The following is a 24,431-nucleotide window of genomic DNA, read 5'->3' on the forward strand; positions in this document are numbered from 1 at the left end:
ATGACAGGAACAGACTTTTCAGGCAGGATGGGAATCAATCACCCAGAGAGATTATTCAAAAGGCTGGGCTACAGCCTAGGAGGCCGGAGAACCAGGAAGGGCTCTCTGAAAAGCACCTTTCTGGTGTCAGTAAGTGCCCTGCCCACTGACAGGGCTGAGAAAGGGGACTGAGTTTACAAGAGCCTCATGGTCAGAATTTTGCTTTTCAGGACAAAGGAACTTTTTGGAGGAGACAGGGTCACGTAGTAGGGCGGGGCGGGTGAGGGGGCGGGGCTCACCTGAGCTTGTTCTTGAGGGAGCTGACCTCGCGGTTCATGGCATCCGCCGTCTCAGTGGCATCCTCCAGCTCACGCTGTAGTTTCCGGCGGGAGGCATTGGCCCGCTGGGCCTCCTCCTCTGCCTCCTCCAGCTGCCGCTTGAGCTGCTTCAGGCGGGTGGATGCCTTGTCCGCCTGGAGAGACGCAAGGCCAGGGGCCCAGGTCAGGACTCCATATGCCGGCGGTCCACCCTGCTCTCAGCTGCTTCGGGGCAGGGCCCTGCTCCGGCCCAACTCACCTGGTCCTTGTACTGCTCGGCGTTCCTCCGCTCGTCATCCACCTGCAGCAGCACATCCTTCAGCTTCTTCTCGGCCCGACGCACCTGCTTGCAGGCTGCCTGGCGCTCCCTGCGAGGCATAAACACAGTGACTCAGGGGGACCCGCTCTTTTGGAGGGTCTAGTGGACAAATCCACAAACTGGGCCACTCATGTCTGGGTCTCACTGGCCTGTCCCCTGTAGGGAGGCCTTGATCAATGCTCTTAGGAAGGCATTAGGATTAGCCCCATTTCACAGATGAGGAAACTGAGGCTCAAGGAAATGACACATCTCAGAGAGCATATAAAGCTAGAAAAAAAGAATGACTGACACCCATTACAACCTGGGTTCGATCCCTGGGTTGGGAAGGTCCCTTGGAGAAGGGAATGGCAACCCATTCCAATATTCTTGCCTGGAGAATCCCATGGACAGAAGAGCCTGGTGGGCTACAAACCAAGGGGTTGCAAAGAGTCAGACACGACTGAGTGACTTTCACTTTCAGCCGTAAAGAAGTCTGTCTTGCTGAGCCCACAGATGGGCTGCCCAGGAAGTGGGAACCACCACCTCTCTGATTCAGCCCTGAGAGAGTCACCAAGCCCAACTTTAGAAGTAGGCCATGGGCTCCTCTTCAAACTCTAAAGCCCTAGCATAAGGCCCCAGGAATAAAGATGAGAGCCCCGTTAGGATGGGGGGAAACAGCGTCAGGGATGGGCACAGAGAGGCCCGCAGATGGTTCTGGGTGGTGGGCGAGGGACACCCACTTGGTCTCGTTGTCCAGCTGCTCCTCCAGCTGTGCGATCTTGGCCTCCAGGGCAGCGATGGACGCCTTGTACTTGGACTTGACGGTGCCCTCCATCTCCTGCAGCTTGACTTTGAGCTCCTTGTTCTGGCGCTCCAGCTGCTGCCTTGCGTTCTCGTTCTTCTGGGTGTGGCTGCGCTCCAGGTTCAGGTCGGTGTTGAGCTGGTCGATCTGTGGGAAGAAAGGCTGGTGACCTCAAGGAAGGCGGGGGCCCTCATCACCAGACCCTCCTGCCCAATGGGAAGGGTTTGGAAGCAACTTGACCCCTGAGAGAGGAACCGAGGAGCCAGTGCAGGCAACAGGCTGCCCTCCCTGAAGCATCGGATGGCTTCTGCTGGGGGGCCCGGTGTGGAGGGAGGCCTAGCTGCCCACCTGCAGGTTCGCCTTCTTCAGCCTGTCGTTCACCAGTTCCGTGTTGCCCTGCTCCTCCTCCAGCTCCTCCTCCAGCTGTGCGATGCGCGCCTCCAGCCGCCGCTTCTCCTCCAACGCCAGGGCGCTGGGGATGGTGGAAAAAGGGAAGAGTGGCCAAGCTGGAGCGGGAAGCCCCCACACCCACCACCTCCCCCAGCGGAACACACCACGCTTGCCCCGGCTCACCCCTTGCCGCTGCTGTTGGCTATCTCGTCGGCCAGCTCGTCCCGTTCCTGCTGGGCCTGGCGCTTGGCGCGCTCGGCAGCTGCCAGCTCCTGCCACGGAACCCAGAACGTGACCCATGGGGGTCCCCACAGCCGACAGCCCCCTGCTCTGTTCCCAGTTCTCTGAGCCCCTGGCCTCTTCTTCTCAAACCCCTTTCCCAGGCCTGCCTCCTCCATGAAGCCCATTCTCATGGGCCTCTCTGAGGTCACAGCTTAGGCACCATATGTTTACACAGTCCCCATTATCTAAGTGCTAAAAATTAAGCCAGGGGTGTTGTAGTAAATAAGAAATCACCCTGGCCTGATGGAAGGCTGGTCCCTCTGCTTTCCAACGAGACAGGAAGCAGGGGCGACAGGACAAAGACGTGAGTTAAGGCCAGGGTGCCAGGGCTCTGAAAGCCAGAAGGGGAGAGGGCTTCAGCCTGAGGCAGCCTCACCAGAAACCCACATGCGCAGGAGGGCACAGCCAGTCTGGACAGGAAGCCTGGCTAGTTGGCCCAGCCAGGAGCAGAACTCGGTTGCCAGCATCCTCTCTGCAGAAGATGGCCTAGAGCCTGGGGAATAGTTTCACAACCAGCCTTACATGAGGCAAGAGGCCGCCAGGGCACATTCAGGAAGCCTCTGGGAGGGCTCCCTGCTCACCAGGTGCCAAGTCACAGTGGGCAGTGGTGGTTACCACAGAGTCCCTTCTTGTGCAAGGGAGTCGGCCCCAAATGGTGACAATTTAATCCACACACAATTTAATCACACCAGGGAGCCTTCCAACTTAATGAAACCTTGCAGGGCAACCTTTCAGAAAACAGGAACAAGCCCTGCCCACGCCTGGAGCTTGGCCCATTTTTCAAGGCCTTCCCAGGTGACAGGCTGGTGAGTGGAGGCTCTGGGCTGCCACCTGCTGGTCAGAGGGCACACTGCACCCAGCCCACCTCCTGCAGCTGGATCATCTCAGCCTCCATGCTCTTCAGCTTCTTCTCGTTCTCCTTGGCCTGCGCCAGGATCTCCTCGCGGGAGGCACGCGTGTCATCCAGCTCCCGCATGTAGTCCTTCATCTGGGCCTGGGGGTGGGGAAGAGAAGGTTGGCACCACCACCCCAGCCACTCCCGTGCACCACCCACTCCCGCCCCCAGCCCAGAAGACACCTCACCAACAGGGACCAGTGGCTGGTTCTCAGCCTGCGCCCATGTTCGGCTCACACAGTTATCAAAGGGCAGGACTGCAGACAAAGCGTCTCTGTTCTACACCACTGACAGTCTTCTGACCGTTAGGATTTACAAAGGACACCTGTGGCAGCATTAGGCCCTGGGTGTGTGTTAGTCCAGTTGCATTTCTGTTTACTTTCTACCACTTCTGGTTGACTTGGATCCCATGCTCCAGATCAAGGGCTATCTGCCAGGTTAGCCCCAACCACAAGACATAAGCCTATGTCCTTTGTTCTCCTGTGATTCATTTTAACTCTAAAGAGGTTGGGAAATACTTTTTTCTCCCCTTTTCTTTTGTAGGTAAATCCAAAACTGGGATTCCCCAGGCCCAAGGGTACAAGCCTTATTGTGTGTGGCCAGGTGGTACCAGCTAAACTACCACCATGAATGCATCTACGGCCTACGACCTTGCCAGCACCAGATGTTGACATGTGTTATTGTTGCTGGTTTGTGGGGTATAATGAGGCATCTCAGAGCTGGGTTGTTTTTTCAACTTGTTATTTTTAATTATTGACAAGGCCAAGCATGTGTTCTGTTTCTGGACGGCTGCACTGATTCATCAGCTTGAAACCTGTCACTGTCCATTAACGCTGGATTGAGTCATGTCTGGCTTATTCTAGAAAACTGCCACTAAGTGACTAAATGACTATAACGCCATTGCACTTTTAGCTTTACACTTGTTTCTTTGTTTAATGTGAAGTCAACGATTTTTGACTACTGCAAACTTGCTTCTGACTGTAACATTTTGTCTCCACTCGGCCTCTGGGTCTCCATCTGTGTGGTAGTAGTAGTGTTAAGTCGCTCACTCGTGTCCAACTCTGTGACTCCATGGACTGTAGTCCACCAGGCTCCTCTGTCCATGGAATTCTCCAGCAAGGATACTGGAGTGGGCAGCCATTCCCTTCTCCAGGGGATCTTTCCTACCCAGGGATCGAACACAGGTCTCCCACCTTGTAGGCAGATTCTTTACACTGTGCCACACCCAACACCTTCAAGGTGGCACTTCCCAGGACGCACAGGCCAGCCCAGCACTGTCCAGCCCCGTGCTGGACCCAGCGCTGCCGTGTGCGGCTGGATCAGACCAGCCTGAGCTCACCTGCAGCTTCCGCAGCTGCTTGATGGCTTCATCCCGGTTCTTGTTGGCCGACTCGATGTGGGCCTCCAGGTCCTTCAAGTCCATCTCCAGCTTCTTCCGAGCGGCCACAGCTATCGAGCGCTGCTTCCTCTCATCCTCCAGCTCGGCCTCCATCTCCCGCACCTGGGGAGGTGTCAACAGCTCAGGGGGCCGGACAGACCCATAGACACCGCCTCAGCTCAGGGCCCAGGTGGGCTTGGTCCAGTCCCAGGGAGTCCACAGGGCCTCCAGGGACAGTGAGGATTACTGACCATAAAACCTTGGTAAAGGGGTCACTAACCCCCGGGCAGAGAACTAGGACGCGAGGGCGTGGAGGACACTCCCACAGACCAGTGGGAGGAGAAAGGAGCCCCCAAACTCTGAGGCACCCCTGCCCGCCTCCGCCCAGGGAGCGGTCAGGCCCTCCGCACCTGTTTGACCAGCTGCTTCTTCTTCTCCTCGCTCTGCTCGTCGCGGCCCTGCAGGTCCCTCTCGAACTGGGCCTTCATGGCCTGCAGGTTGACCTCCAGCCGCAGCTTGGCGTCCTCGGTGGCCTGCAGCTCGTCCTCCAGCTCCTCAAGCTGCGTCTTCATCTCCTCCACCTGCTGCTCCAGAGCCCGCTTGGATTTCTCCAGCTCATGGACCTGTCGCCAGGGGTCCCGGTCAGGACCAGAGGGGTGCCAGGCCCCCAGGTCCCCGGAGCAGTGTCTGTGAGGCCCTAACTCGGTGTCCGGAGGCCAACCCCCACCCCGAGAGCCGGCTGCGGGCTCCGGGACTCACGCTCTTGCCCACGTCATCCTTAGAGCTCATGAGGTCCTCCATCTCGGTGCGGAACTGCTTGTTGAGCCGCTCCAGTTCTGCCTTCTGCTCCATGGCCTCCTCCAGCGCCCGGGCCAGAGACAGCGCCTTGGTCTCCTTCTCCCGGGCCTCCGCCTCCGCCCGGTCACGCTCCTCCGCATACTTGGCGGAGATGGTCTTCTCCTCGGCCAGGAGCTGGGGGACAGGCGGGCACCATGAGTGCGAGCTCTTGGAAAGGGTCAGAGCCTGACAGACAACAGCCTCTGCCCGAGGCAGGGAGTCTGCAGATGGACGGGAGGATGGACTGATGCACTGATGGCACCCACCTGGTCGAACTTCTTCTGCTTCTTCTCCAGGTTGGAGACGCTCTGTCGCTGGTGGTCGAGATCCACGAGCAAGTCGTCCAGCTCCTGCTGCAGCCGGGTCTTGGTCTTCTCCAGCTTGTCGTAGGCAGCCACCTTCTCCTCATAGCGCTGGCTCAGCCCCTCCAGGTCCTTCTGCAGCTTCCTCTTGGCCTCCTCAGCTGTCTCCAGGCACCCCACACTGTCGTCCATCTTCTTCCTCATGTCGGTGACCTGGGTGGGAGCAAGGAGTGAGGAGGATCAAGTTGGCACTTGATCCGGGGGCTGCGCTGCCACTGCGAGCAGAGTTACAGGGCGCCAACTCAGTTACAGAAACAGTTCCCCAGCTGCTTCTCTGTTTCTCTGGGACCAGGGAAATGGGACGTTCCACAGAGTGCAGGTGTCTAGCACATGGAGCCCAAGGCAGGTGGACACGCAGGTCAGCTTGGAAAGGCCACTCAACCCTGACCTGACCAGCCACTTGTAGCAGGACTGAGGCCCAGAGTAGGGCTCCTCCATCCCTCTCCTCTCCCAGGCAGCAGCCTGGCATCCCTGGCCCACGGGTGTCCATCCTGCAGCCCCCTCCTCCCACCTGGACACACAGCTGCCACCATAGGAACGCGCTCCCTGTCCCCACCCAGATGTGGACCCGCCTCCACGCCCTCCCCTGAGCTGGTGCAGCTCTTCGGGCGCATTTAAGTTCTAAGACAGGATCCACAAGATGGCTCTCCATCTATCTTTGGCCCCAGATCCCTTGAGGGTCTAGAGAAGACCACGGCCTCCTTTCCATGACGATGCTTTAACAGGCATAAAGCGAAATACGTAGGACTACCAAGAAACCATCGTAAAGAGTACAGTTGCCAGGTATTTTTTAAGACAGTGGTTCAGTAACCAGTGTGCTTCTTTAGCACAGCAGAGAGCAGGCTCCTGAGCAGCGAGGAGCGCAGTGACCTTCCCAAAGTCTGGCCTCAGCTCAGACACAATAACCAGTGGTTTCTACCCAACAGGCCACAGGCGCTGCAACCATCACGGCTTGTCGCCTACATTCGTAAGGGAACAGGACGCTGAGGGTCAGCTGGAGACTGGTGAAATGAACTCCAGTCAAGTTCACGGATCCCTGAATTCTCCTTGGGGACCCCAGGAGTAAGCTCTGTTCTGGGGAGGGCAGGAACTCCCGGAAGGAGGGCGACCAGCTTGGGGAGGCCTGGTTGTGCTTCCAGGTTCAGGTGGCTACCCAGCCAGAAGCTCCCCAACCCGCAGGCTCCGACCACCGTTTCCGGGGCAATCTGAGGGCAGCCAGCTCCGAACCTGGGCATGGAGGGTGGAGATCTGCTTCTCCAGGTTCCGCTTGGCCTCCTCCTCCTCCTCCAGCTGCTCCTTGAGAGAGTTCTTCTCATCCTCCACCTGCTTCAGCTTGGTGCTCAGACTCAGCTTCTGCCGGTTCTCCTCCTGCAGCAGCTCCTGTTCAGGGGACAAGGGGGTCCAGGGCTCAGGACCCACACTGTTGGGGCCTTGTGGTCCCCATGCTCTCGGTGGGAGACAGGAGCAGGCCCCAGATTCAGAGGGCAGCCGGCAAAGATCTGGCGGGGAGCCAGGAGGTCCCAGAGAGCCTGGGGTCGCTGGGGAGGACACTGTGAGGAAGACCCAGAGGCCTGGCAGCTAACGCCATGTGGGCACAGGGTCCTCCCAGGATGAGGGCAGCTGCGGGGGGCCCATCGCTGCCCTTACCTGCGTGTCCTGCAGCTGTGACTCCAGAGCAGAGAAGTCCTTGGTGAGCTTGCTAGACTTGCTGTCCGACTGGGTGAGAAGACCCGTCACATTGTCCAGCTCGACCTGTGCGTGGATGGGAAACAAAGCCCCATGAGCTTGACCAGGATTTCTCGTGGCCCACCTCGGCTCTCTCAGCCACAGGCTGAACCCCGGTGGGCTCACAAATGAGCCAGGTCATGGAGAGAGAGAGAGAGCAGGCCAGGGGCCCAGGCAGTCCAGCGGGGGCTCACCTGCAGCTTGGAGACCTTGTCAGCTAGCTCCGTGCGCACGCGCTCTCCCTCGGCGAACTTCACCTGAAGCTCCTGCAGCTGGGCCTCCACCTTCTTGCGTTTGTGCTCGGTGTCCGCCTTGCCCTGCTGCAGCACCTTCACCTCGTTGGCCAGCTCCCCTCGCTCGTTCTCCAGGGTCTGCTTGGCCTTCTCGAGGTTGGCTTTCACCTGCGAGGAGAGAAAGCAAAGACATAAAAGGGGGAGCCTGTGACATGAGGCTGGTTTTCCCAACATCACCAAAGCACCGGTGAAGCCAGACCCAGAATCTGCTGCCGTGCAGCAAAAGCGACACTGGGCAAGTCCAGGGGGCAGCAAGCTGGCCAGGACCATGGACTTGGAGGGCTCAGGCCTAATGTGGACTCATCACCCAGCTGGAACAGGATGCCTGGCGCGTGGCCTCACCTCTGCGGCTCCCCCGGCTCTCAAACTATCCCTGTCTGGCCTCCCACACAAGGCGCAGGGAATGTCCAAGGGCAAGACATTGTCATTGCTGATGTTAAGATTTTAGCATTATTATAGGCTGAGGGAAATTATAACTGTTCATAGTTAAGACTTTCAGGAAAGCCTCTTGGAGATTTGATGTACACCGTAACACTGAAATGTTCTTCCAAAAAGTATAAAAGCCAAGTTTAGAGAACAAACACAATCCCAATCCATTCTATATCAAGCCAGTCACACTATCAAAGGCAAGTTCAAGGGTAAACCGGACCCTGAGTACATGCAAAAGCTCTTTGGGTGAAAACAGCTAGAGGAAAAGTCAACCTGCCCAGAACCAGGAGGAAGTCAAGGGAAACAGAGGGACAAGGCATGTTTCTGAAAACATTGTACAGGCTGCCACGCAGAAGAGCCTCTGTCTTCTCGGGCTGCCAACAAGGGTGGCCGCGAGCTGAAAACCACAGGAGGCAGGACTGGTCTTGTTCAGGAGGCAGGACTGGTCTTGTTCAGGAACTGCCTGGTCACAGTCCCCTCGCTGAGAAACTAGCCGGGTCAACATCCCCAGGGTTCTCCCTGAAGAGTCCAGCTGACCACGGGTTGGAGGTGTTCTAGAGAAGGGCTGGGCTTCAGAAAAGGGACCCAATGGCCCTCTGAAACCTCAGTTTCAGAGTCACTCCAATTCCATGAAGCTTTGTGGTCTGGCAGGTGTTGAACAGGATAACAATGGTAATAACAAGACCTGAGCCCTTACTGACTATGCACCGCCACATGTTACCAACTCCAGCTCTCACTAATCGTATGAAATGGGCTCTCACTCGCTTCCCTGACAGAGGGGGAACTGAAGCACAGAGGGACCTGTGTGCCCCGCCGAGTCACAGTCAGGAAGGGCTGGAGCCTGGACTACGCGAGGGCCCCCCAACCCTCCCCCTAGCCCACAGTGGCCGAGCCTCAGAGCCAGTCCCGGGGGGCCCACACACCCGCTTCGTCTGCTCCAGCTGCTCAGCCAGCTCCTCCACGGCCTGCGAGTGCTTCTGTCTCATGTCCTGAATCTGGGCCTCATGGGTCCTGGCCTCCTCCTCAAGGGTCTTCTTCAGGATGTTCACTTCCTGTTCACGTTTGGACCTGAAAAGAGAAACGCCTTCTGGAGGGAGGCCAGGGCCCAGAAGCAACGCTGCCCTGGTTGCACAGAGAGTCCGGTGGGGAGCACTGGCCATTCCAGGCAGCTTTCTGCCTGCTGGCTTCCCTCCTCAGCTGTCTGTCCTATAGCGCAGGCCCACAACACACATTTTTTCTCTCCTTTAAAAAAAAAAGTAACAATGGGGAGCCAGGAGTAATTTATAAGATTTTATTTTTGGCTGCACCACAAAGCATGCTGGATCTTAGTTTCCCTACCAGGGATGGAACCATGTCCCCTGCAGTGGAAGAGCAGAGTCCTAACCACCAGAGAGCCAGGAAGTCCCCACAGACACGCCTTGTAGGGGCTTCTGTAGGCTTTCAGCCTTAAAACCCACCCTTGCCTAAGCCCAGCTCCAAGCCAGGTTCTTCAGCTCTAGGGAGAAGCTGCTTAGGCACCATCAGCTTCCATCTGTTCTTGTTGCTTGGTCACTAAGTCACATCTGACTTTTTGCAACTCCATGAACTACATCACACCAGGCCTCCTTGTCCCTCACTATCTCCCGGAACTTCCAGGCCCCATGACAACAGGCCACACTGTGTGTGTGCAGAGGCCCTGGAGTCCCCCCTCTGAGGCCAGAGCCTCTTTTTCCCTGCACCACCAACCCCTCCTCAGTGACCAGGCAGTGAGCCCCAAGGCTCACCTGAGGCCAGGGCTCCCCTTTCCCTGCACCACCACCCCCTCCTCAGTGGCCAGGCAGTGAGCCCCAAGGCACACCTGAGGCCAGGGCTCCCCTTTCCCTGCACCACCACCCCCTCCTCAGTGACCAGGCAGTGAGCCCCAAGGCACACCTGAGGCCAGGGCTCCCCTTTCCCTGCACCACCAACCCCTCCTCAGTGACCAGGCAGTGAGCCCCAAGGCTCACCTGAGGCCAGGGCTCCCCTTTCCCTGCACCACCACCCCCTCCTCAGTGACCAGGCAGTCGGTTCCAAGGCACACCTGAGGCCAGGGCTCCCCTTTCCCTGCACCACCACCCCCTCCTCAGTGACCAGGCAGTCAGTTCCAAGGCACACCTGAGCTCCTGCTGTGCGGCCGTGGAATCCAGCGTGTCCTCCAGCTCCGTTTTCAGAGCCTCCAGCTCTTCCCCGAGGTCCCGTTTCTGCTTCTCGGCTTTATTCCTAGCAGCACGCTCAGACTCCAGGTCTTCTTGGAGTTCCGAAATCTGAGATTCCAGCTCCCGGATCTTCTTCAGGGCCATGTTCTTCTGGGTGGCTTCTTCTTCCACTCTGCCAAAGAGAGCACCAACGTCAGAATGAGGTCGCTGTCCCCTTCAGAGACTAGAGTCTGCAGAAGAGGCTTAGAGAGGTGTGGCCGAGGCCACTCCTGGTGGTGACAATCATAGCCCCTTAGGAGCTCTCCTTGGCACAGACACTGAGGCATCCAGAAGACTTAAGGGCTATTCTACTTGGAGAATTCAAAAACCTCATAGAGGAAAAATTTCATTTTCCAAATTAAGCTTCAGTGCTTTAAACATTTTTTAAAACTTGAAATGTTAAATGAAAACAAAAAAAGGAAATAAAATGCTACAGTCCATAATTACAACAAAAGCAGAAACACAAAAGCGCTCTGGACTTAGGGTGATAATTGAATGTCAGAGCAGCTTCATGAGTTGTAACAAATGTATCACTCTTGTGGGGGCATTGCTAATGGCGGGTTCTTGGGAAATCACTACAACTTTTGCTCAATTTTCTTATTAACTTAAAAACGCACCCCCAAATAAAATCTGTTTTTAAAAAGCGCACCTGTAGCCATGAAATTTTATAAAAGAAAGAGTTGCTGTGATTGGATGCTGTGATAGGATTGTAGATGACTATGACTTCTGGGAGGGATTACAGATGACCAAAAAGCCCGGACTGCACTGTCCATGAACAGGAAACGCTTTGCTATAAACTAGCTTCCCAGACAACAGTGAGGTGCATGCCCGCAGTTCACTGATGCACCAAGAACCACAGCAGGAAGCCTGCTGAGAACGCAGGCACTGGCCACCCGGCCTGCCGCTCTGAGCCTCACCTGGCCAGTGCAGCCTGGAGTTCCTCCTCCTTCTTGGCCAGCTGCACCTTGAGCTCGGCGATCTGAGCCTGCAGCTCGGCAATCTGGTCGCTGAGGTCGGTGGAGTCTCCTTCCAGCTTCCGGCGGGTCTTCTCCAGCTCCTGGCGCTGCTTTTCCTCTCTTCGCAGGCGTTCTGAGAAGGAAGAGCAGAGAGAAGCCAACAGAGTCTTCAGAGGCTTCTCTTTGTCTTCAAATCTTACAAAAAACACCAGGCTTCACAGGGAGCGGCTGCCGTGTCCCCCGTCTGGAGGGCAGTGGCTGGATGCCACAGGCCTCGGGAGACCTGCTTGCCACCCCAGCTCCTGGCAGCGAGGCCCATGCTGGTCCTCAAGTGGTGGGTGCCCCGGCAACCCCAAGTCCAGCAGTCCCTGCGTCCCGCCACTTACCCTCCAGGTCGGTGATCATCGCCTCATGCTTGTTCTTGAGTTTGGCGAGGCTCTTCGATTTCTCCTCCTCTTCCATGAGGTTGGTGGTAAACTCGGCTATTCTGTCTTCCAGCAGCTTCTTCTCCTGGGATGCGAGGGTGGGTCAGAGCTTAAAGTTAGTTGAGTGCTGAAGGCAATGGGTCTCCCCAAGCACAACTCACCCAGGCATTGAGGTCTGAATGGAGGGGCAGGGCCATAAACACCTGGTCAAGTGCATTAGGATTTCCCAAATCAAAAGGATCATTTTTAACGTCACTAGCTCCTCTGAAACAGCTGGGTAAGCTTCCTTGGGACCCATAAATGGGGTGCCCAAGCCCTTTCCTGCATTACCCCTTCCTGCTCAGGTAAAGACCTTCCAGGTGATGCTGAGTGTCAGTGAGAGAACCTGGGGCAGAAGGGTGCGACCTTCTCTATGCCTGTGACCTCACCCCTCCTCATCCCCTAAAGTGCCCCTGCTCTTCTCACTTTCTGCTTTGTGTGGCTACCAATGGAGTCCTAATTCCACAACAGCCCACTTACTCCCCACGTTGCAGGGTTCCGGACCGCCGTCCTGCGCTGTGAAGCTGGCCACCCCCATCCTCCTGAGATGAAGGTCAGCATCCTGACGGTGTCTCTCCCACTCCTCTAAAGTGATTCCCAGCTATCATCCGTGGCCAGGCAGACGCTGACAGGGGCCCGGCCACCAGCCTCACCTTGGCCAGCTTGCAGTTCTGGTCCTCCATGATGATCTGGTCCTCCTCCAGCTTCTTCAGCTTGGCCTCAGTGGTCACCTTCTCCAGTTGAAGCTTCTGCCGGGCACTCTCCTCCTCCTCCAGCTGCTCCTCCAGCTCCTGCCGTGAAGCCAGGGCGACTGTGAGCAGACAGGCGGGGCCCAGCGCCCACGTGTGGGGTCGCATATTTAAAACTGGGGTGTGGGGATAAGAACTGGGGATGGTCCCAGTTCCACCACAGGGTCATGTGTTCTGAGGGGCCTCCTCTAGTGAGAGTCCACCCTCAGCTCCTCAGACCAGCCAGAGTTGAGTACAGAGGAGGGGAATTAAATCGGATTCAATGCTCAGCGGGGCAGTGCTCATGGACACCTGATACGTGTCAGAAAAATTGAGCCAAGGAATTCCCTGGCAGTCCGGTGGTTAGAACTCTGAGCTCTCACTACCAAGTGCCAGGGTTCAATCCCTGGTTGGGGAACTAAGATTCCACAAGCCACGCATAGCATAGAGAAAAAACAAACAAAAAAACTGCCTCAAAGAGAACACCTCCCCAAGGCTGCCCCCAGGACAGAGACTGTCCTCCCACAGCACTTGGGATGTCCCTGCTCCCCACCCACCCTGTCCCCCACCCTCCTGCTGGGTCCAGCCCGGCCCCTCCTCCAGGCACCTGGATATTCTGCTGCATCTTCTTTTTCTCGGCCTGCAGGTGCTGGCATCGCTCCTCCTCCTCCTCCACCCTAGCCTCTAGGTCATGGCAGATCTCTTCCAGCTCCTGTTTCTTGGCTGTCAGACGGGCGCGGAGCTCCTCAGCCTCGGCACACAGTTCTGTTTCCGCCTGGAGCTGCTCCTGTAGCTGCAGCTTCTCAGCCATGAGCTGCAGGAACCCGGGGGAAATGTGAGCTCTGACAGCTGCCTGCGGGCTGCCTGTCCCCGTGGGAGAGCTGGTCCCCAGCACAGGTTCCATCTCAGGATGCTTAAGCTGACAGGCATGTCTAAACATCACAACCTGCATCGAGGAAATTACCCCCCGATTTTCCTTCAATACCAAGTTTATGCTTTGTCTACTGGGGCTTCCCTGGTGGTTCAGTGATAAAGAATCTGCCTGCAATACAGGAAACCCAGGGATTGAACCTGGGATTGGGAAGATCCCCTGGAGGAGGGCATGGCAACCCACTCCAGGATTCTTGCTTAGAGAATCCCATGGACAGAGGAGCCTGGCACGCTGTAGTCCGTAGGGTTGAAAGAGTCAGACACAACTGAAGCAGCTAAGCAGTAACCCTGGTGGCCAGCAGGGGGCAGGACTACGCGGGCAGAGTCTGCAGACACCCACCTGGGACTGGAGGGTCTCCATCTCTGAGAGCCTGTTCTCAGCAGCCAGCTGCTTCTCCCGCACCTTCACCAGCTCCTCCTCCTTGGCCATCATTTCCTCCTCCTGCCGGCTCACCTGCAGCAGCGGCTTGACCTAGGAGAGGAGGTGGAGGAGACAAGCTCAGGGCAAAAGGCCAGTCTAGGCTGAGAGCTGGGGGTTTTCCCCTCACTTGGGGAAGCACCAGGGCACGGGAGCAAGGGGCAGGCAGGACACCGGGCAGAGCAGGTGCACCCAGGTACAGCTTTTCAGGAAATCAATCTGGTGCTATGCGCCATAGGCCTCTGACCCACTAATTACATTTCGGGGAAACTAGCCCTGTATGTGCATGAAGACATTCAGGACAGCATTGTTTACAACAGTGAAAATTTAGCAAAGAGATTAAGATCCACCGCCGGAAAAGTAGCTAGATAACTTATGAAACGTCTCTAGGGAACAGTATGCTGACTTTTAAAAAATCATGCTAATGAAAAAATTTTAAATGTAAAACGCAAAAAAAAAACTGTTTACACAAGTCAAAAAGCTCAGCTATATAAGAAGATGTATGGTTTACACAGCAGAGATTTAATGGGAGTGTTTAAAAAAAAAAAACAGAATAAATATTGAAACATCTATTCAATATTGATGTTGGCTCAAGGTTGAAGGAATTATAGGTGAGTTTTTACTTTCTTGTTTATCCTTTGTGTTGGTATGGTATTTTGCAGTTACCACAAATTATGTACCATAAACAAAAGTAGCCTGACCAACTTTAAAATACAAGAGAATTGTTTTGTAAAGGCCAGGGAGGACCGAGCCACCGGGTACAGACCGCAGTTTCCTGGGTGGGCGGCACTGTCACCACACGGGGCCTCGGTGGGCAGGCGGGGCCTTGACATCCCAGGAGCTGCCCCTGGAGCCGCCCCAGCCCAGCCCCACAGCACCTCGGCCATCCACGCTGGACACACGCCCCAGCTCACACCCCTCTAGACCCCACAGGGCAGGAACACCCTGGGCTCAAGTTCTGGGCCTGGGGACACAAAGGCAAAGTGCCAGCCCCGGGGCCTGAGCCCCGCAGGAGGCCAGCGTGAGGCCCGCTCGTCCCTGTGCCACACGGAGCCCCTCCAGACCCACCTTGGTGAAGAGCCGCCACCACTGCCAGTTGCGCAGCTTGAGGTAGGCGGCGCAGTTCCTCTGCAGGACCTTCATGGCCGTCAGCTGCTGCTGCCGCTTGGCGAAGGCCCTGTGGGGCGAGGGTCATGGTCAGCGCCTCCAGGCGGGGCTAGCCAACCTCCCTGCCCACAGTCCTGACCTCACTCCTGGGGGTTTTTCTGGAGGGACCAACCCCTCCCTGGAGAACTTCAAAATAGATGTAGGGGGAAGGAGGCTGGCTTGGGATTGAGTCCTATAGGTGACCTCGCAGAGGTGACGAGGACAAGGTCACAGCCACCTTCCTTCACTGAAGGGTGAGTGAGGTCGCTACAGAGTCAAGTGTAACCACTGGTCATTAAGGCCACCTGTCAACTGCAGCTCCCCACCCTCATGCCACCCACAGTCTTGGGGCTTTGTTTGAGGGGACAACGTCAGCAGCTCATGTCCTGCAAATGTCCAATTGTCCAAACACCCACACTCATGCTCTCTCCACAACACTCAGAGCTCAGGCAAGAACAGATACCCCAGAGCCCAGACACAGAGGAGTCAAGGGGCAAAGGTGCAGCAGCCCCACCCACTATCCTGCACAAGTCAGCCCCTGACCCCACAGGAGCTGCCGGGACTCAAAGGCACCTCCTCCCGGGAGCTCAGGGTCCTCTGGGAACAGCCGGCTCTGGGTGTCACCCCTACAGGAGGGACACAGGGAGGAACAGTGGGAGGCAGGGGTTTTCTTGGAGGGAAAATCTGAACACAGTCACCACTCCTGCCTGCTCACTTTAAACCTCAGGCAGAAACCCAGGAAGCAGGGAGGCAGGGAAAGCCATGTGGCCTCCCCGGGGGACACCTGCCAGCACGAGGGCACCCAGGTCCTGCTTCCTCAGTGCCCTTTGCTATAAGAGAGCTGGGGTCCCAAGCAAGGTGTGGGCTTCCCGGGACTCACTTCCTAGCCAGGTAGCCCCTGCAGCAGGCCTGGAAGCCGATGATGACGTCCGTGATCTTCAGGTCCCGCTCCTCCTCCAGGTGGGCCAGCACGCCAGCCCGGAAGAAGACCTTGCTCTGCCCAATGCGGTACAGGTTGCTGTCGAGCTCCAGGGCTTTAATCTAGAGGAGGAGAGCCGGCTGCTGACCATGACCCACCCCCACCACCACAGAGCCCCGGAGCAAGGCCAAGGCCGGGGGAGGGGCCTGGGGCCGGGGGAGGGGCCTGGAGCCTGGAGCAGGGATCGGCCGTGCTGCTCCGTGAGCAGCCTTCTCCTGGTGCAGGGAAAGTGGGGCTAGGGAAACGCCGGGAGGGGGAAGGTGGGGGCCAGCAAGGGGCAGGTAAGGAGTCAGACTTGCAGAGAAACACAGGAGCTCAGCCCTAAAGGGACCCTGTAGGTCTCCTCTTTCTTCTCGGCCCCACCCCCTCACTACAGGCCGGTTCTACAAGCACCCAGTCAGGTCATCCTGAGCAGAGGTGGTCAAGCATCATTGCTTTCTCCAGGCCCAGCACCAGCTCCAGCTCAGACCAGGATCAAATACTAACTAGGTGACCCCAGGCCTTAACCTCTGTGGGCCCACATTTCCGCAGCTGTTAAATGGAAATAATGGTTTCTTTAATTAAAAGATAAGTTAACAAAGCAAATAAATGGCACTTCCTTCCTAGCAGACCTGAGGGAATGAAACCAGAGAAGGCACAGAAGGCGCTGAGCATGGGGTCACACGTGGGACCGTTGCTGAATGAGCTTTAGGCAATGTGTCGTTCCCATCACAGGGCTGTTTCGGTATAGTAACAAGGCTCTTTTATTAAGCCCACTGGTAACAGTCTCTCTGTCCATCTGTTTGCCTGGGAGAGAGGGGATTTAGAACAAGCTCCAAGAGGCAGAGCCTTGAATAGGGTAAGAGGAATCTAGAGCCCTTGATGCCCAACGAAAGGCCCTGCAGGTCTGGAAGAGGCCCTGGGAGAAGGGCAGGCCAGGGAGGGCAGAGCCATTGCTGGGTGCCCCACCTTCCTTCATGACGAACCTGGCCAACAGTCTTCCCTACAGAGCTGGACGGAGGAGACCTGCTTATGTCTAAAGGGGGAGAGCCCTCACTGGCCAGCAGCTGAGTCTCCGGAGAAACACTGGCCCAGACACGAGCTAGGGGTGTACCTCTATCCTTCACACCTCCCTTCCACCGGGTGACAATCATCGCAGAGCAGAGACCTGTGTCTCCTCCCTCCTTCTCTAGGCTCCACCTCCCTGTCCCTTACAGGGCTGCTCTGAACAAAGGTGGTATTGAATTTTTCTTCCCTTTTCTCTTTCCTCCCCGATGCCCACCCCAGCCCATCCTCTGCTGACTCTCTGGCAAAGATGCAAAGCAAAGAAAGCAGGGGGTGCTGGCTGCTGACCGTGGACACAGGAGACCCAGCCAGATGCCTGCCTGCAAAGCCGAAAAATGACCGAGTAGGTAGAGCCCCAGCGTGGCCACTGAGTCATCTCAGGGCCTTCATTCACTAAGCACAATCCAGTGCCCACTGCCCGTCGAACACTGGCCAGTGGCGGGGAAGAGAGGAAAGGGCCAGAAACTCAGACTCTGCTAGCTTTGGACCAGTCATGGGGCCCTGGCAGGGAGCTGCCCCATGTGAAGATCAGAGGAGATGGGAGCAATAAAGAACCAAATGTGCCCAGAAGGGTCTCTGCCTCACACCACAGCCTTGCTATCTGAGCTCTGGCCTCCTCCTCCCCTCCCCACTCCCACACACCATCCTGATCACCTGATGTTCAGTGCACCTGGCAGAACCAGAACAGGCTCACTGGAGGAACAGGAGAGCACAGGCATCGACAGGTCCAAAGGGCCCTGACCTGGCACGTGGGCACTGGCCGCTCGGGTGTGCATATCAGCCACACGTCACCCACCAGAAGAGCCCACTCACCATGAGCACACACGCCTGCTTCCCATCCATGAAGCCCTTAGGAATGGAATTTGGAGTCAGGATCTCGTATCTGCGGAGGAAAAGGGCGGCAGGTCAGTACACCCCTTGCTCGGATTCTACGTGGCCTGGAATATCTGTGAGACGGGGGCCGCCCTTACAGTGGAGCAGGTGTAGGATTCTTTCCACAGAGTGTCTGAGGGAAAGGGGACACTCAGTGAATCATATCCTGCTCTTTCCTGAGGCTGAACAGCACGAGGAAGGCCTGGCATTTTCCAGAAAGTGAATGGAAACTTATGTCAGACTGTTTCATTCACTTATGGGTGAGCTCTGAAGTGGGCTTACTAACTGCTAACCAACACCTGCGTCTTTAGCCCCAGAAGTTTTTGAAATTAAATGTCTAGTTTTACAAATATCATCTGATACAAATCAGAAAACGCCTCATGACCTCATGATTAGAAAGATATGTGGAGTTCAGGCATTATCAGAAAAAAAAATCAAATCAAGATATGTCTAAAGCCACCATTTCCCACTTCCAAACATGTCCTCCATATTTGTTACCAAAAAAAAAAAAAAAACGAAATAAATGGCATATTTGAGTACAAAAAGAAAACCATTTGCTACATAACGTTTTCCTAACAATCTCTATGTAACAGACCACAATTGGTGAACACGGCCAGGCCCGTCTCTCCTGAGATGCTGCAGAGAACCGCTAATCAACGGGGTGGTCCAAGAAATTAACCAGAGGGCTGCAATAGACAGCAACCAGGGCTAAACACGTCATTAGGCAAATAGGCCGGTGTCACGACTGTGCCCTCTCTGCACACACAGCAGACATCCAATTCTATCGATTTTTTTAATACTCAAGGCTCCAGCTGATCCTCCTTTAATGTCTTTTCAGAGCTCCTCTAATTATAGCAAACAGCATCAGGCCCCCACAGTGACTGGGGGCGGAAGCCAACAAGACAACTTTCATTTTAGCAACAAAACAGGAAGTCCATCCACACATGGAGGGTGGCACAGAGAATCCCAGCTCGGTGTGGATGAGGAAGTGGCTCCCCCACTAAAGGCTCTCCACTCACCTCTGCCGGAACTCCTGGAAGACCACGCGGTTGGGGAAGCCCTGGCGGCAGATCCGGATGCCTTCGAGAACCCCGTTGCAACGTAGCTGATCCAGCACCAGATGGGGGTCCAGCTTGCCGGCCTAGGGAAGAAATCCATACAGGTGCTCTTCCTGATGGAGATGAGGGCAGGCCCCTCTGGATGCAACAGGACAAATGCCCCCCGGGAAGGAGCAGTCACCGCCCACCTACCCATAGTATTGACAGCTCAGTTACATGATCCAGGTCTGAGAGGCAGAAACACAGGTTCTATGGGCAGGCTGTACCTTAAGAGTGCCCAAGCCACCCCGCAGGGTGACTGAACCAAGGGCTCTGTGTACCACGGGCGAGGGCTTTCTGCTCAGGGAGACAGACAAGGGCTGGGCGGCCCGCACCACACTACCAAGCAGCCGTACCTTCTTCTCGTGGTTGGGGATGATGCAGCGGACGAAGTTGGGGTTGGTGTTCCGCAGCGTGGCCATGAGTTTGGCCAGCTGCTCCTTGTACAGCTGCCCCACCGTGCGGAACATGCCTTTGCGTGTCTTGAAGGCCCCGGGCATCGCCGTCTCCGACATGCCAGCCACCTGGTCCAGGCCAATGATGCGGTCCACTGGGAAGAGCAGGCAAGAGCACATGAGTGCCCAGCAGTCCGGGCCAGGGCAGAGGGGCAGGCCAATCTGATCAGAAAAAGAGGAGACTACGGAAAGGCAGGCCATTTCTACTTGGAGCTTACAAAGCAGGCTACGGTCATCTCCAAAGGCTGAGAGCAAAGGTGACTTTGTGAGCAGAGAGGAGGGAGGAGGAAAGGGTTTGGAAAGACTGCAGAGCCGCAAAGTGGGGAAGTGCATTCATGAAGGCTGACTCCACACTGTCTCATCTCAGCCACCCTGGGACGCTGCTAACCCAGAGACACAAGAGCTGATGATGCATTCTGGAGGAGTGAGCAGAGCTGGTCCACTAGCCTGGCTCTGAGGAGGTGTGCAGACTTGACAGAGAGGAACCCAACAGTCCATTCAGTCATTTGAAAAAAGCAGACCAGTATCCTGAACGCACACTGACCATTACCTGAGAGCACTGGGCTCAGTCAGAAGGCAGGAGCTCTAAAGCTCCTCGGCCATTGCCTGTGGGAGTCTGGCCCACCCTCTCTCTGTCAGCAATCCCCCCATGCAGAGCTCTCTACATCAGGGGCCTGGAGCAACACGCACGGTGCCAGGGCAGAGAGTTCCAGAGAACCACCACTGCCCACAGCCACCCCAAAGGCTGAGGATCCTTCTCCCTCTCAGGTCTCGCTTGGTCTTCAAGATCACGAGTCTTTCTCATCTAAACCAACCCTCCAAGGAAGCAGCCCTCACCACTGTGGCTCCTGCCCAGAACAATGAAATGAACCGCCTCCTCCCGGGCAAAAACCAAATGATAAACAAGCCCAACCTAAGTGGCCAGTGATCTGAGGTCAGGCTTACACCAGAGCCAGTATTAAATTTGAAGACTTCCATTGCTGGATGCAAAAGTTAATTCTATGACAAAGTCAGGTTCTTATTCCTTTGTGGCCAGATCTCTTATTTATTTGAAAGCAACAGAAAAGACAGCTGCTCAAGAGGGAAGCCAGGAGTGAGGATAGACCCAATGAATTCCTCAGTTAAAAAGGGAGGCAACTGCACCTCTTGCAGGCCCCACACCAAAGGTGTCCTGGGACTGGGTGGCTTTTGAAAGTCACTCAGGTTGCCCAGGGGAAGGTTGAACATGCCCCAAAACAACTGGTAATTTCATGTGGGGGTGTCCTGGCCCCAAAAGACCCTGCCCAGGAGGAGAGTAACTGCTGCATAGACACACAGGTGCCCTTGCACTGAAGTGTCTGGGCCCACACACGCGCACGCACACACACATGGCAGTGCCCCCACACACACAGCAGCACACAGCACCTGTGCTGGGACACAGCAGCCATCGCATGCACGCGCACGCATACACACACACACAGAAGCACACAGCACCCTGTGCTGGGACACAACAGCCATGGCACACACGCATGCACACACACACACACACACACACACACAGCACCCTGTGCTGAGACACAGCAGTCATTCAAGCGGTGAGATGCCACCTTCATGAGAGGACTTCTGAAGGGGAAGTGGACTGTGAAACAATTTTTTTTTTCCTCCTTTTAAGATCTATAACATGAAGCTGTTGATATCAAACCACAGCCCAGATGGGCCTGGCTTTCTACTGGAGACCTGTGATGGGGAGGGGACCAGAGCCTGCACACAAGCCCAGGGCAGAGACCAGGGAAGGAGCACAGGCAGGCAGGAGCAGCCAGGCAGAGCAGGCAAGCTCAGCAGAAGCACTAGTCACGCAGCCCAGGGTGCAGCACACGTTGGGCCGCGACAGGCGGCCAGTCACCTGGTTCTAGGTGGAGGATAGGAAAGCGCTGATAGAAATAGGCTCTCTGGGTGCTCTGCATCTCTGCAACAGAGAGGTTAAAGCAAAACCCAGGCAGAGGGAAGGAGAAACTGGCAGAAACAAAGAAAAGAATGGCTTCCAGAGGTACTGGCTACCAAGGAGATGCAAGAAGGCAGTGAGGAGTTGGACAGAACCCAGGTGGCCGAGTGCTGGGCCACTGCACGACCCCCTACAAGGGAAAGGTCTGTGGCCTCAGAGCCTAGAGAAGCCTCTGCCCCAGAGGAAGTGGCCGTGTGCCATGTTCAAGGATGCTTGGGGCTCAAGGACACCAGGATTCAGGGACAGGGTGACCCTCAGGGCTGGAGGAGCCCACGCTCCTGGGAACTAAGTGGGCACAAACCCTCTGGCTTGAGCCCTGCACTCAGCCAGTGGCCAGAGAGGGAAGGAGCCTAGCTGTGGGCACGGGGAGGCAGGGTGAGGGCCAAGGGCGTACCATCCTTCCACAGCTCCGAGACAAACTTGTCAGAGGACTGGTGCAGCAGCGTGGCGATGTTGTCATTCAGCGGGTCCATGTTCTTCATCAGCCACTCATCAGCTTTGTAATCCACCTGGAAGATCAGACCTCGAGTCACAGGCTGCTCAGGGCACACCGGTGCGCGCAGGCTCTACGGCAGCAGGCTGACCCCATGGGCGGAAACATCAAAAACAGCGAAGACCCTCAATCTGGTATTTTCATCCCCAAAAAGGAAATAACGAGTGACCAGGGTGGAAGCCTCCACGGATATTCTCTGCAGACTTACATGAAGGCAAAATATTTAAACGGAACCAACATCTGGCTGCAGGGAACAGGCTAAGAAAATTACGTTGCAGCTACATAGTAGAATATTCTGTTTTTAAAAATGTTTAAGGTAATATGAACATTAGGGGGGAAAATCCTAATAATTCCTTTTAGCAACAGGACAAGTAATTTTTTGCTTTTTTTTTCAGGATATTCAGGTTTTCTCACAGCATATATTCTTCTTACCTTTTTTGAAATATGTTCTCAATAACAAGAGTAATAAAACATCATGAAAGTGAAAGTGAAGTCGCTCAGTCGTGTCCGACTCTTTGCGACCCCATGGACTGTAGCCCACCAGGCTCCTCCATCCATGGGATTCTCCAGGCAAGAATACTGGAGTGGGTTGCTGCTACTGCTAAGTCACTTCAGTCGTGTCCGACTCTGTGTGACCCCATAGACGGAAGCCCACCAGGCTCCCCCATCCCTGGGATTCTCCAGGCAAGAATACTGGAGTGGGTTGCCATTTCCTTGTAAAAATACAAACAGAGCAACTGGCCACCACAGCCTGCTTCCTAACCAACACAGCATAACTCAGCCCGTGGTCCCCTCCTGGCCCCTTTCTGCAGGTTTCCCCACACACAAGGCTGTCAATGATGAGGTGCAAGATGGTGGCATCTTTCTCCCTAGAGCCAGAATGACCTCTTGGGAGAGGACAAACCCTAGAGTTGGGTGTCTTGGCATCTGTCCCCAGGGCACGGCCAGCATCCTTGTCCTTTGAGCTGCCTCAGTGCAGACCAGAGAACGATGCACATGGCCAGTTTTACCATTCAGCCCTTCATGGGCTTTCAGTGGGCCCAGGTTTTGCATCACCTACAACAGTGCAGCAAAAGCCTGCCTGCGTTTCTAACAAAGCTGGCGGGAGATGTGAGCATTCGGCGGGGCATGACCTCAGGTAACTAGAAAAAAGAGATCTCCTTAACAAGTAGTTTAAAGTCAAGAGTGGCTTCAACAGCCTTAGGAGAAAAAGGAGCTAAGCAGGGGAGGCCGAAGAGTGCAGGGCCATGTGCAGTAGGGTGGGAGAGGACCACGGGTGGCTTGGGAGCACCACTGTGACAGCACAAGTCTCTCATCGCCGATCCTCACTGATGGGGAGGCTGGGGACCGACCAGTTCACCACACATCCAAGTGTTAAAGCAAGCAACACAACTTCCTGAGAAGAACCGGCTTTAGTCTAAGCTTGGACCTCTGCAGACTCAGGACATCCCTGTTCAGGTCCAACCCCTGGGATCAAGCCAACTGAAGGATGTCTGGCAGCTGGTATGAAGACAGCTCTGCTACTTCCTGGCCGGTGGTCTTGGCAATAACAAAGCCAACAACACCCACAGACATGGCTCTCACCCAGGGGACAATGTTACCCCTCAGTCCCACCCAGCAGATGTTCCGGGATGTCTGGAGACATTTCTGGTTGTCGCAAGTAGGGAGGGCGCTACTGACCTCTGCTGGGGAGAAGCCAGGGCTGCTGCTAAATATCCTACAACACGCAGGAGGGTCCCTGAAAATAAAGACTGATCCGGCCACTGAGGTGGGCAGTGTGGAGGCTGAGAGGCCCTGCCCTAGAGCACTGACTACCCAGCACTGCGCTTTGTGAACTCCTTTAATACACATTCCCCAGCACAGTGGTGGTCACGCCCATTTTCCAGATGAGGCAACCAAGGCTCAGAGAGGTGAAGTAACTGGCCCAAAGTCACAAAGGAGCAGAGCTTTAATTCAGACTGCAGAGTCCATGACTTCAGCACAAAAAGCACGTCTACACCTGGAAAACGCACTTAATAATAACAAACCACGTGCCAGCGTGTGCGCTCCTCACCTTGCCGGCGTAGTGGATGATGCAGAAATCTGCCTTGTCCTTCAGCTGCTTGGGCTTCTGGAACTTGGGGTGGGTGCCCTGCTCCTGCATCACCTTCTCCACAAAACTCTTGTCCGTGGCTTTGGGGAACCAGCACTCCTCGTCCAGCAGGGCCAGGATGCCAGGAGGGCCTGCCTGGAGGGAGCACAGCATCGCGCAGGTCAGCTTGACCTGGATACCCACTGACTCTCACCCTCGTAGAGAAGTCACAGCCTGGTTTTCAGGAACTCAGGTGGGCAGTGCTTTCCTCACACAAGAAAAAAATAAGCATGACTGAAAGCACTCCCATTACAAGTTCTAGCTGAAAAAGAAATTTCTGAGGTCTAGACTATGTCCAACACACCTTAACCCAAGATTCTCCCATGAGAACACTGGAAATCACCTGGTGGCTTGATGGGCCATGCAGACCCCTGACCCACGTCCAGAGGCTGCCTCTCAACAGGGGTCCTGGCCCCTGGAGTCCCTCTCGGACCCCACTCAACACACAGTGTGTCCACACAACTATGTGGTGAGCGGGGGCATTGAGGATAAGGCTCCTGAGGAAGAGGAAGCACCCCGGAGCCCCAAAGCCTTCC

At 55.7% G+C, this 24,431-nt stretch overlaps 1 protein-coding gene across 1 annotated transcript in view; it reads right to left on the bottom strand.

The window, feature by feature from the left end:
* MYH9 (myosin heavy chain 9) overlaps positions 1-24,431 on the bottom strand; it is an 88,236-nt gene that overhangs the window by 2,416 nt on the left and 61,389 nt on the right. Inside the window, exons 14-40 of the mRNA XM_055396450.2 lie at positions 23,818-23,991; positions 21,666-21,780; positions 19,192-19,385; positions 18,758-18,879; positions 17,679-17,748; positions 15,723-15,883; positions 14,765-14,873; positions 13,619-13,750; positions 12,956-13,162; positions 12,274-12,411; positions 11,543-11,666; positions 11,118-11,289; positions 10,121-10,333; positions 8,911-9,055; positions 7,460-7,666; positions 7,188-7,292; positions 6,768-6,920; positions 5,445-5,693; positions 5,101-5,313; positions 4,752-4,964; positions 4,303-4,464; positions 2,934-3,062; positions 1,970-2,058; positions 1,745-1,868; positions 1,335-1,543; positions 556-664; positions 279-451 (exon numbers count right to left, since the gene is read on the bottom strand). Coding sequence (XP_055252425.1) covers positions 279-451; positions 556-664; positions 1,335-1,543; positions 1,745-1,868; positions 1,970-2,058; positions 2,934-3,062; positions 4,303-4,464; positions 4,752-4,964; positions 5,101-5,313; positions 5,445-5,693; positions 6,768-6,920; positions 7,188-7,292; positions 7,460-7,666; positions 8,911-9,055; positions 10,121-10,333; positions 11,118-11,289; positions 11,543-11,666; positions 12,274-12,411; positions 12,956-13,162; positions 13,619-13,750; positions 14,765-14,873; positions 15,723-15,883; positions 17,679-17,748; positions 18,758-18,879; positions 19,192-19,385; positions 21,666-21,780; positions 23,818-23,991 — 4,211 coding nt within the window. The remainder of the gene's footprint in view (positions 1-278; positions 452-555; positions 665-1,334; positions 1,544-1,744; positions 1,869-1,969; positions 2,059-2,933; positions 3,063-4,302; positions 4,465-4,751; positions 4,965-5,100; positions 5,314-5,444; positions 5,694-6,767; positions 6,921-7,187; positions 7,293-7,459; positions 7,667-8,910; positions 9,056-10,120; positions 10,334-11,117; positions 11,290-11,542; positions 11,667-12,273; positions 12,412-12,955; positions 13,163-13,618; positions 13,751-14,764; positions 14,874-15,722; positions 15,884-17,678; positions 17,749-18,757; positions 18,880-19,191; positions 19,386-21,665; positions 21,781-23,817; positions 23,992-24,431) is intronic.

The sequence above is a fragment of the Moschus berezovskii genome, chromosome 6, assembly GCF_049115385.1.
Source record: "Moschus berezovskii isolate FMDL1 chromosome 6, NW_MosBer_1.0, whole genome shotgun sequence".
NCBI lineage: Eukaryota > Metazoa > Chordata > Mammalia > Artiodactyla > Moschidae > Moschus > Moschus berezovskii.